Source organism: Hyalella azteca, unplaced genomic scaffold (genome assembly GCF_000764305.2).
Source record: "Hyalella azteca isolate HAZT.00-mixed unplaced genomic scaffold, Hazt_2.0.2 contig6917, whole genome shotgun sequence".
NCBI lineage: Eukaryota > Metazoa > Arthropoda > Malacostraca > Amphipoda > Hyalellidae > Hyalella > Hyalella azteca.
Window position 1 is genome coordinate 21,626 of NW_025937057.1, and position 13,408 is coordinate 35,033.

Here is a 13,408-nt window from a genome sequence, read left to right on the forward strand (position 1 = left end):
AAAATGTGTCGATTTAATTTTCTTCAATTTAATGCTATAGAAAGTGTGTGGATTCATTTTTTCAGTTTAATGCTATAGAAAATTTGTAAATTTTAATGTTTGTGTATTTGCTCTAGCGCATTCAATTGAATAGCTAATGGAATTTTTCGTGACCTTGACGAATCTTATAAAAATTCTTGGATACTTTAATTGAAATACTCGCGGTTGAAATTTCTTACGTCTACGAAACCTACATTTTTTCGAAATACTTCCCAACGTTTTCATTTGTACGACCGTAAAAATTCCTTGCATAATAAGATGGTGACAGAACGTATATCGTTCAATAATTCTGAATCTCCATTTTCTATGCCTCAATACGGTCTTCATAACGTCGCTCTATGTCTAGATCAAAGCACTCGCCGTTTCGCTTTTCGGTCAGCAGGAAAAGTAGAGACGTTTTCGATCATATGGCTGCCCCTGATCAGAGCAAGGAATTAAATGACTGCATATGTCATACTAATACAAACACTAGATGCCCGTGGTAATAGTAGCTCGCTTATGTATACACAAAAGTGTTACAATAAAACAATTGCAATACATAAGAGTTTTGGAATTAGGGAATGAACGCTATTGTATATTAATGTAATATGTTTCAGTCTATTTAGTCCTGCACACAATTTTAGTTTTACATTTTTAGTCCTGCACAATACACACCAGTCTATTCAGGTCTGCATATCATTCTAATTAGTTACACAGAGCATTTTAGTTATTTCTACACTTCTTTTAATTTATGTCGTTATTCCTAGTCGCTATTCGAAGTAAAAAAATATAACTCAGTACTCACTGCAGTGAGTGACAGAGAGCGCATTTTCTCGTCGACGAAAACTTAAAACACGGACATACAGACAGACGGACATGACGAGCACAGTAGCGCATTTTTTGCATAAATGAAAAAAATGAGCTAATAACAACGAATAAACTGATCATTTGCCCTCAGTTGCCTGTATTTAAAGATCACTTCAGAAATTTAGACATGCCGAATGAAATGATTACTTATTTCTATGATCTTTTATGGCTATGGATCGTAAACTGATGTAAATTTTCACCCTGAGATAATTTAACAGAAGGTTTCCGAGGCAATGGCGAGGTAACAGACAAATAATTATTGGATATCGATTTTGACAATATTTGTTCAGAAAAGTAACGAGCTTATTGAGGCACGTTAAATTGGATGACAGGGGAAAAACGTCTGAACCGCAACGACCGAAGACTGAAGCTGAGGTGCCGGGAAGAAATTGCCACCATGCAGGGCCGGTGTCAGGTATATAAGCAGCGCCGCGTGAGGGGTCACTGCCAGTCTCTGCTGTGCGTTGGTTGCTGGCAGGGCTCCGTCAACTGCAAGAGACTGACGACATGAAGAATTATATTGATTTAGAACGAGCTACTCCAGTGATCGAACTACTCTAGTGATCGAACTACTCTAGTGATCGAACTACTCTAGTGATCGAACTTCTCCGTTCGAGTGTAAGAAAAAATGCTTAAAATTTATTTTCCTAAGCACGGAATTCTCAATAATTTATTCCAGAAAGGGATGCAATATATATGATCAGATAGGAATGAATAAATATATGATCAGGTAGGGGTGTAATATATATGATCAGATAAGGATGTAATAAATATATGATCAGGTAGGGGTGTAATATACAATATCATCTATATATATGGTGTCATCTATAGTGGTAGTGTTTCCGTCTTTTCTTTAATTGGTCCTTTTATCTTTTTTTCAACATTTTTAATTACTACATCTTCTATATGCGACATTAGTCTTAAATTAAATTAATTTTAACGTACACAACAGGCGATATTGGCCAACATACCTTTACATCTCACTGAGCGTAAGTCAACTTTGCTAAAGTCACCACTTATGTCCGTTATAAATAATTTATTTCAAGGCCAAAATCCGGAGATCGAAATATAATAATTTAAAATGTCAAATAAGTGATGAAAACAAAAGTACAAATTAGCTCTATTCAGATAGAGTTCCGCATGAATGAAGTCATCGCCACAACAATGTCGGTTAACTGAGTGCTTTGATGTCAGTTGATGATATATGGGTGCTGAGTTCAGTTCATCGAGTTTTCCCTTATATGTTACATAACTGATATGTTGATCGCAAGATTTGATCGCTTGAGTGGCTTCAACGATCGATAGGCTTTATCATCAGATTGTACCTCTGGCCAGACTGGGTGCATTATTGTTCAGTAAACGATATACTCCATTAATGTTGTATGCATGGTTGTCTCCATCAATGTTCTATGTATGGTTGTCTCCATCAATGTTGTATGTATAGTTGTCTCCATCAATTAATGTTGTGTATTAATTTCACCTTGATTTTGGCAGTGCACATACTCGTGTAAATTAAGGGGAGGTTAATAAATCAATTAAAACGTTATTTATTCTCTCAGAGAAGTGGTAAAATAACAAATAATCGGTAAATTCTTATTTGAATTGGGTACAGAAAGTTTTGAGAAGATAATTCACAAGTGCAAGCAAGAGGAAAAAGAAGAATTTAAATAATAAATCAGACTCGATTATCTAATGAGCGTCGAGCATTTTGAATCAGAAAATATGTACGAAACTGTTTTGCCAAAATTGTCAATTGTTTCAGCGAACCTCTCTTCTAACAATGAACACCACTCGCAGTGAACCACTTAATGCACATTTGAACCCTTGACTTACTTATTCCACTCAAATTCTAAATTTAGATTTCTTTAAATGTAGATTGAATTGAGGTCTCTTAACAATTAGTCTGTCAGCTTTGAAATTAAAGCTGCAAAAGAAGTCGATTTCGTGTATTTACATGTTTTATATGAATGGATGATATGGTCTCAAAACATTATAGAAGCAACAACTAACATTTAATTAAATGACGGAAAAAACACTTTAATTATCAGTAGAGGTAAATCCACATATACATATTTCGTTCGTTATGAGAAGCTACTCATCTCGAATATTGATGTAATCCTAGTGAGACATAATTATAATTATAATTAATTATGCTAACTACCTTCTAGTTATATTATCATCTACACCATGAGTTCACGGCCTTCCTCTATACAATTGTAACAGCCTCTCAAATCTTAGACAGTTGAAAGGTCTTTATAACAAATTAATATCTTATCTAGATGAACCGTGCGATTGAGCCAAAATTTTCTAAATTATTTTTATGACTATATTTTACTTAAATTTTTATCTTGATTAATTATACCTAAACTCATACTTATATATAAACGACATATTGAGACGACAGTTGACCAGACCAACAAGAGGTGCCCCCTTATACCTAGAGTAATTAAAAAATTACATCCCGATTTTGTTGCAAATCGAATGAATTACATTGTCGTTTCATTTGTCCGAAAATTTTTATATGCTAAACGTTGAGTGATCGGCACGCTATGAAACGAAATCAATTTTTTTTTCGTTGAACGGTTAGAAAATGAGGTGCACGATAACATGCCACGTTATTTATATTTTGATCGCGTCCATATAGTACAACTACTTAGTTTCTTGAACTGGAATCGGTTGATGAATTTTGTTAGAATCCTCGCATTTTTATCGTCAACAAATTAAAAAAAAAAACAATGAACTATCACAAAGAGTATCAGTGCACAGGTAGCATCCAGACACCTGAGTTGCTTTCAATTCTTCGGTTGATGAGCCCGCAGTGGACCTGATGTTCGGGAACCACAAGCGGTAGAGCTAATGAAATTAAGGTTGAACCTGCCCCTACAGAAGTACTGAGTTTCTTAATTTTGATTTTGACTCTTAACATATATTGAACGAAAATTTCATTTGATACCATATGAAGACTTCCATGAGGTGTATTTTTATGTCGATATTTTTGGTGAAGGTGAATTTTTGATGCACGTGAATTTTTGATGAAGGTAAATTTTGGATGAAGGTTAATTTTTGATTAAAGTGAATTTTTAGAGAAAATTTATTTTCGATGAAGGTGAATTTTTGATGTAAGTGAATTTTTCATGCAGGTGAATTTTTGATGTTGGTGAATCTTAGATGTAGTGAATTTTGAATGTAAGTGAATTTTGAACGATATCTTTAAGATTAATTATGTCATTTAAACTTCTCAGGTTTGATAGCATTTAATAGCTTTAAAAATTCACGGAGGTGACTGCTTTACTTGTTTACTTGTTATAATTTATTAATACACACGGAATTTATTCCATATCAAAATTGATAACACCTCTAATAACTGATAAACTATTAGTTATGACGGACGCAAAGATGCCGGTTGAAGGATGCCGCTCAGCGTCGCCCCCGAAAGAACATGTCGGCGTTCGGGTGGACGGTATAGCGAAATCAACTCAGTACTCAATAAATGATTACATCGGAGAGAGGAAGGATGTGCAGAAGCCTGGCAGGAGTAAATGTCTACTGAAGGATCCTAAGCCAGACTACGATAGTAACAGTAAGATGCTAAATGTTGTTTATTAATTTCAGCAAAAAAATTATATCTTAACCCAATAAGGATGCAGAGTTGGTAGACTAGTATTATTGTGTTATGAGGCGTATTCATGATACACACGAAATAACCATGATTGATACTCAATTATTTATTGTTAGCATAGCGACAATATCGTTCCTCGTTTGTATAGACACAAAATTGGTTTGTAATGCTAAAAAATCGAAAAAAAATATTTTCTCTTATTGCTATGAGAACGATAAAAAGCCCAACCAATTTCTTAGCCACTACAGCGAATAAAATTCATAGAGTTACACCAGGTATTTACTACTCTCAGGGAGTATTTTTCGTTCCGGTGTTGGAGGCTTTCGGTGAATCCCGAGCCCGGACAGCTTGGGCCTTTTCCATCAACTCTGCCGTCCACCAACTCGCCGGTCCGCTGGGCGGTGTCATCATCCGCAAAATAGGGCCCAGGAAGACCTTGTTCATGTCAGGCATAGTCGCTGCTCTTGGGTACCTTGGCTCAGCCTTCGGCCAGTCCCTGTACATCCTGTACATTAGCCTGGGCGTCGTAAATGGTAAGTGAAAATTTGTCGTCCATTACAATTATTACCGTAATGACAATAGGTTTTGAATTATACGTATTATAAATAAATATTCAGTATCACTTCACGAGAACCCTAGGTTCTGAATAACAATTACAAAGAGATTTGAATTCATCACTTCAGCTTTATATTCAATTATCTTTCATCCAACAATTCCAGGTGTGGGGACCTGCCTGAACTACTACGCTTGGATTGTTGGTCTTTCCTTGTACTTTGTCGAGAAACGGGGGCTCATGATGGGCCTCGCGATGGCCGGGTCCGGCGTCGGGGTCCTGACCATCGGCCCCGCCATCGCTAAAGCCGTTCCTGAAATTGGGTGGCGAGAATCAATGATACTCTGCGCCGGGCTATCACTTCTCTTCGGTATTTTTGGAGCTCCAGTGTCGAGAAAAGTACCTAACAAAGGCATGGATGAGTCAGACAAGAAGTTTGTCGACGTGGTTACAGGCAAGTGCCGTGCTATTTGGGAAGTCGTTCCATCACTTTGCTCATGTGGAGTGTACCAAGTAAAACCCCAAAACCTGGGGAATAATGCCTCGGATACCATAGTGGCCGGCGGATTGGTTCAAGGAAATGAGTCAACAAAAGACGACTACCTCCTCAGTTCCCACAGAACGCAGTGGCGAGTGCTGCTGTTCTCGAGCGTGCTCTACACGGTTGCAAGTAGCGCATTCTTCACACTTCTCAAAGATTGGATCAACAAGATTGGTCTTGAGGACATCACACCCACAGCTTTAATCCTCATTGGAGTAGGCGACATTGTCGGACGTCTGGTAGCAGGAGTTGCGACATGGCAGCTGGCGAAGCATCGCACGTCAGATGTCATCTTGATCGGCGTGGCCCAGTTGCTCTTGTCCAGCGCCCTGGTGGGAGCCGCTTTCACCGAGTCTTCAGTGGGTGTCCTAGCCTCAGTTTTTGGTATCGGCACGAGCATGGGATTTCAAATGGTGCTCATGGCGGTGTCTCCCATGAAAAACAATAATATTGAAGGATTGGGTGTAATTTTATTGCTGGGAGGCCTAGGTGCTCTCGTAGGTCCTCCAATGGCAGGGTATCTGGTAGACGAGCTCGATAATTATAAATATGCTCTTATGGCCACTGCGGCGGCGCCCATGTTAGGTGCTGTAATTTGCCTACTTTGTTTCTCTATAATAAAATGCAAAGCGAGACAATTTAAAAATATATCACAGCAAAATACAGATTACTCGTAGCATCTCATTTTATTGACGGCTAGCCGCTTAGTCCAAAATGATTGTAATTGAACTATTTACTTTACAACAATGTTCAATTACAAAGCTTTGGCATGTATTATCACGAGCAAGTCCCAGTATTCAAATAATTAAATTGACCGAAAGCATGCGTGCTTTAAGCTAAACTTTCTTGATATGAATTTCAGTCAACGTGCTTAAGACTACTTAGTGACATTTTAAGTTTGAAATGGAGGAATAAATTTTGTATTCCTGCGATTTCATAATATTTAGGCATGTCAATTCATAATATTTATAGGCATGTGACTTCATAATATTTAGACTAGTGTAAAGAACATGCAGACTAGAAAACAAGTCAATAATGAATTTATCAATGCATGTAAGCCTACTTCAAATGTGTCATCATCAAATGTATGTTTCAAATGTCTATATGAAATGTGCCAATTTCAAATGTGGCAGGATCGAATGTATCAATGTCAAATGTGCAAACGTCGAATGTATCAATTTTGAATGTATCGACGTGGAATTTATCACTTTCATATATTTCGTCATCGATTTGTTGGCCATAAAATGTCTTATTTGAATGTTTCAATTCCAATGGATTCGAATAAATATACAATAAAAGAAAATGTTTAATCGTAATCATAAGCGGGTGAACGAATATGTGTATAACTTTTAACAGGTTAATTATAAATTTAATTCCTGGTGTATATAGTGGACTGGAGCCGCGCTCGGAAAAATGTTGAAAAGCGTATAGAAAATTTCCCAAAAATTCTATAGAAGAGAGAAAGTCCAAAGTATATATTATGTTCCAAAATTATCCCTGATTTACTGAAGGGACAACGTGGGCAACAAATTAAACTCTTAAGGGGACCGTTTCGGTAAAAAAAATTTTTATTTACGGACGGATCGTTTTGAAACTTGTTACACATATGTTGAAAAGAAATTTATGACTTTTTGTTCGTGTGAATTTTTCAAAAAATGAAAGAAAACGTGAAATTGATAGAGAACTGCTAAAAAAGGGGATACTGTAGAAATCTATCTCCTCATTCATTAAACATGCTACGACATCGAGAGACATATCATTCGATTTGTAACAAACATATCTAAAATCCAACCTACCATTTTTTTGAATTTCGAATTTGTTGGGGAGGGAGGGGGGAGGGGGGATTTACCAAAAATTGCAAATTTTCCCCCATCCTGACCCCCTCTTTCCTATATATAATCCAAACTATAACGAAATCGAAAAAAAAATTATGGGATGGTTTCTGGAGATTTTTCTTACAAATCGAATGGTATATCTCTCATTGCTGTAGCTTGGAAATCATAAGAGGAGATAGATTTCTAAGGTGCAAAACTTAATTAAAATTTTCAGTGGAGCCGAAAAACTGAAATTTGTCATCATTGCAGGTATAAGTTTTACTTGCACTTCGACGGCTGTCGTGAACGAACAAATTAACGCACAAGAGTAGTTTTGGGCTCAATAGATTCGCATCTTTTGGACCTTTAAAATGATACTAAAACCAGAAAAGCCACAATTTAGATTTTTGACCGAAACGGTCCCCTCAACCTAGCCTTGGAGCCAAGATTGAGATTAAACATGCACAGCTTCACTTAGCCTCAGAGCTACCAAGCCGCAGACTTCTCTAGAACACCGGAAGCCCGAATGCCTGACTGGATCGGCACTGCTCAAAGTCAAAGCGCAGCCACTGCTTTATGCCATTCCCAAGCTTTATGCCATTTATGCCATTCCCCAAGCTTTATGCCATTTATGCCATTCTCCAAGCGCAGCCACTGCTTTATGCCTTTTTAAGCGCAGTCACTGACTGCTTAGTGCCATTCCCCACTACATACTCTGCTTGATGTCATCGAATGTAAAGAACAGCGTTCGCGAATTCTTCAGAAGATGACCCAGGAGGTCGTGTTTGTCTATCTCCGTTTGCATGCTGAGCGCGTTTGGGTGATTATTATAAATAATTTCGTTATAAATTATAACGAATAATAGACTCATTGACTGATTAATGTAGGCCGGCTGCAATAATGAGGATTAACAAAAAAGAAGTTGTTTAAGATGAAAAATTCTGATGTAAGTATTCAGAAGCAATTAAGACAATGGCAAGTAAATACTCCATATTTTTATTGAAAATGTTTTCAAGGAGACAGTGGTAAAGCATTTTTGCTTCTATTTAATTCTTGATTGAAAATAACAACGTTGATTCTCTTCAAAAACCTGAGTGAACCTAACACAGAAGACGAAACCAATGCTTTTGATTTCAATTCAATAAGAAAAGATAGCAGCAATTCACACGCAAATAGATTGACACGATGTGAGGAGGAAGCAAGGTATTATTATTATAAGTTGATAACGATAGGCAGAAGTTCACGTTTCAAATGTAAAACGGGAAATTTAAGAAGGACTCAATAATATTCTCTTACATATACGTAGCTTAGACCAGAACTTCTTTAGGACAAAAAGCCGCGTGATGGTCTAGCTGCAGTCAGTAAAATGAATGGGTCATACTGTACAAATAGTGGCACACTTGGGAGCGCAACCGTGCACCACAAATTTTGTGCAACAATAAGCCCTGAATCGAACGCCTTTGATCTCTCCGGACATCCACCAATCAGCCGTGAACCACTCGGCTCTGTCCTCTTCCGGCCTTGCATAAAACCTGCCGTGCACCACCAGGCCTGGCATCGAATATGACTTCTGGGCATCGTTAAATTACGTAATTTTACGTTCACCGCATCTGAGATTAGGTATCAGATAGCATAGTTGTGTTCCAAAATTTATCGTCCTTCGACGAGTGGCCGTTCGACCGAGGGCTGGTTCGACGCACGGCCTAGATACAGACGGCTTGAAGTGTTGAAGGCTACGTTCCGGAAGGCAGGAATCATGATGGTCCATTACATCCAGGGCAGTGGTGGTCTTCGGCAGGCGACCCAATAACATCAAAGCAATGTTATGCTGAATATTCTGGAAATTTCGCAACTTTTAATTCATGGATTCAGTAAACTTGGGAAAAAAATATATCCACACAAGTGCTTAGTCTCCCTAGATTTATTGCTCTTTAAATACTGATATTGATAGGCTGAATTATCCTAATGAATGATATTTATTCCTGAATGATAGCATTTCACTACACCAACTCAAAGACGTTGAGATTTTTCGAAAGGTGACGTGAAAAATGTGGGAAATCATCAGCTACGTATGATACAAAAATACAAACTTTATTAGAATATTCGAAAACCTTCGAACAGTTTCAAAACAAATAAGACACGGCGTAGACGTTCGCTAAGTCGGTGAGATTGGCATCGTTTCAGCAATAGCGAACTTGACGCAAACCTCGCAGGCAAATAACAAGTAAAGAAATTCCATGTAAAAGTTTCATGACAAATGACAATGAAAATACTACCAAGCTAACCGGGTAACACTGAAAATTGATTTATAAAATAGCAAAAATGTTAATGAATAATGAAGCGATGCGGTGAATGGCGTTTCTGCATTCGCACGAAAAGCCCTTGGCTTAGGCACACTAGAAAAGTGAAACTAATCTACTAATCTAAATACATTTCGCTAAAGCTGTATGGTGAATACCGGGCCTTAAGACTGGCACGTGCCCGGCAGTATGCAGTGGACCGGGCCTTAAGACTGGCACGTGCCCGGCAGTATGCAGTGGACCGGGCCTTAAGACTGGCACGTCCCGGCAGTATGCAGTGGACCGGGCCTTAAGACTGGCACGTGCCCGGCAGTATGCAGTGGACCGGGCCTTAAGACTGGCACGTGCCCGGCAGAGAGTGGACCGGACCTAAAGACTGGCACGTGCCCGGCAGTATAGAGTGGACCGGGCCTTAAGACTGGCACGTGCCCGGCAGTATGCAGTGGACCGGACCTTAAGACTGGCACGTGCCCGGCAGTATGCAGTGGACCGGGCCTTAAGACTGGCACGTGCCCGACAGTATGGAGTGGACCGGGCCTTAAGACTGGCACGTGCCCGGCTGGCAGTATGGAGTGGACCGGGCCTTAATTAATTAAGACTGGCACGTGCCCGGCAGTATGGAGTGGACCGGCTGGCACGTGCCCGGCAGTATGGAGTGGACCCGGCCTCAAGACTGGCACGTGCCCGGCAGTATGGAGTGGACCGGGCCTCAAGCAACGGTCAACAACGAACAGTTAAGTAGACTTGCAACTCTGCACATGCAGAAAAACGAATGGGTCAAATTGCCCAAAAGTGACACAGTTTATGCACGTATCACTGATACGCTCTTTTGTCGGGCCAAATCAGGTCGAGATGACCTAAAATGGGCAGAAATCACGTCACTATTTGGACAAGGTCTCGCTTATTGCTCTGAGTGTAGTGTTCTGCAGCGTTGTGTTTCTTGGTTTGTAATTGGTACGTTCGTGTACTAATATTCGTGACGCGACAAACATTACGTTCGTCTACTAATATTCTTAACGCGACAAACATTACGTTCGTACACTAATATTCGTAACGCGACAAACATTAGGTTCGTACGTTCGTGTACTAATATTCGTAACGCGACAAACATTAGGTTCGTACGTTCGTGTACTAATATTCGTAACGCTGGGATGGCGCTGGAGTCACAGCGTGCCTGTCATCAGTAACGTGCTCCTCCGCAAACTCCTAATATGCCTACCTAAAAAATATTCAACCTTCGTGCGACCTGCAACCATGCCAATGTGACTTCATGTCTAGCAAGCGCCGGCAGCCTAAACGGTTGGCCCAGCCCGGCAGCCGAACCATCTTGTCTTCATCTTCGATCTGAGAGTTCTCGCTTATAGCTAGTTATATTTATTGGATTATTCATTATTTTTTGTTCCATCTGATTATTTATTAAACGATGCACATGCATTTCATCCTCTATACCTTTTTACAAATAAAACTTTTGACTACTGTGTAATCAGTTGTTTCGCTCTCACTATCCCGTTGTTAGTTTTGAGTCGCCGCGCTTCTCCGAGTAAGACTGAAGATAAGAAGTTTTGAAACGCATCTTTCGTAGGACGCAGGGAACCAGGGATCATTAATCACCAGCTGGGCTCCCAACTATGGGCGCCAATGTTCAAGAATGTGACCCTCCTCTTGACCAAGTAAGTGGGTTCCACTATGAACTATTGACTTGTTAGCATTTATTGTATGCCGTAGTCAAACTATCATTACCGTGACTTTTGAGTAAGCTTTTATAATCAATGCATTTAGTACACTCCTATAGCGTCTCCTCAAGATTTTGAAATTCGTTCATTCTCTACCTCGAAATTAGTTCCGAAGGGATCTGCGTGTAATTTAAAACGTACCGCCTTACTAGCAAGAATCCACGTTAGGAATCGTCGAAAATTTCATCAATTATCACTTCCTGGGGGACAGTTTGTTAGTTATTTTACACCTGCAGTACAAAGGCTGATGACAATTCAGCCGAGAGAGTAAGGTTCATGATGCAACCTAATTCTTGTTCTTAATTCCGAGATAGTCTTGCTGTTATCTTGCAATAAGACACTCGTGATGAAACGGGTTCAATCGCTAAATTTTGTACTTTAGAAGTTTTCGAATCCATATCGTCCCAGGACCTTATGAATACAAAATAACTGGTATTACTTTAGATTAAGTGCATCCAAAAAAGGGTGTTTTTTTTAATTATATGTTTTTGAGGTGTAGATAGAAAATCTGAAATCCGTTTTTGGCGGTCGGCATCGGAAAACCGATTTTTATATATGTCGATTTTTATATATTTTCTAAGATAAAATGAAAGTTAAATCTTGGCCTCAATATCCGTGGATTTATAGCGTTTTTTAACTTAGCCCCGGTGACCCATATACTCTTGCAGGCAACCACGACATTGCAGGCAACCACGACATTGCAACCACGGTTAGGTTAGGTTAGTTTTTTGCCGATTTTGTCGATTTGTGCCCGATTTTTTTAATGAATTAGAGCCTCGGGGAAAAAAATTGGTTTTCCGATGCCGACCGCCAAAAACGGATTTCAGATTCTTTATCTACACCCCAAAAAACATATAATTAAAAAAAAAACACCCTTTTTTGGATGCACTTAATCTAAAGTATTACCAAATAACTTTCGAGACTATTGTGTATATTTTACCTATACATATACGCCTAGGGCCAAATTGTCGAAATATTTGAACGAAACGTGTCCCATTTTGAGGTATTTTAACAGTTCATTCGAAGTTGGCTGCAAACGCCTGAAGAATACAAATCGGTTTCATTCACTGAAAAGCATTTCACTGAAAGGTTAAAGATTATGATTAAGCTTCCAAGCCTCCGTTATCTACGTCTGCGTGGTGGCCTCATTGAAGCATACAAGTATACTCGCGGTTTATACAAGGTCCCAGAAGGATTACTAGAATTTGAAAAAAGAACCAACACCAAACGCCTTAAAGAACAGACTAGAGCTAGACGAAGCTATGCAGGAGCGCATATGTTCAGTCTTGAAATGCCTAGCACCTTACGGACCAGGCAATAAGTCCAGCAGCTATCTCAATCAATTCGTCAGTTATGGAATAATCGTGTTCATAAGGCCGGATCCCTTGTGGAATCAAGTCACGAAAAGTACAAGAATCGTCAACAGGCCATGAGTCTGTTTCTTCAGTGCCGACACTTCTATTCTATTTTATTTTAATACTGACACGTTGTCGTCAGTATTAGAAGAAAATATCTGATCCATTTGAATACATTACTACTACTAGAAATCTCTGATCCATTTGAGTACATTATTCTCAATTCCCAAAGACTTCAATTTGCGCAACAGCCGCTCATGAGGGACACTGTCAAATGCCTTGATAAAATCGAGGTACACGGCACCTACTGGCTTCCTTTCGTCCAGCAGGCGGGTCCATTCATTCAGAGTAGGCAAGAGGTTAGTGGTGCAAGATCTACCGGCAATAAAGCCAAGTTGACAGTCTGATAGGAGATTATTAGCAGTCAAATGATTGATCAATCGATCCCTCACAACAGATTCCATTACCTTGCAAACGACACTTCAAAACTGACTTACCTTCAAACGATGCTTCAAACTGACAGGGCGATAGTTGCCCGGGCAGTTTTTGTCACCTTTTTTGAACAATGGTGTCACTTGAGCTTCTTTCCAGTCAGCCGGCAAGATCCC

The 13,408-nt window shown here is 39.3% G+C and overlaps 1 protein-coding gene across 1 annotated transcript in view; it reads left to right on the top strand.

The window, feature by feature from the left end:
- Positions 1-3: 3 nt before the first annotated feature.
- Positions 4-13,408, top strand: part of LOC125178084 (monocarboxylate transporter 13-like) — a 17,700-nt gene continuing 4,295 nt past the window's right edge. The window contains exons 1-3 of the mRNA XM_047881041.1: positions 4-64; positions 4,771-5,037; positions 5,224-6,227. Coding sequence (XP_047736997.1) covers positions 4-64; positions 4,771-5,037; positions 5,224-6,227 — 1,332 coding nt within the window. The remainder of the gene's footprint in view (positions 65-4,770; positions 5,038-5,223; positions 6,228-13,408) is intronic.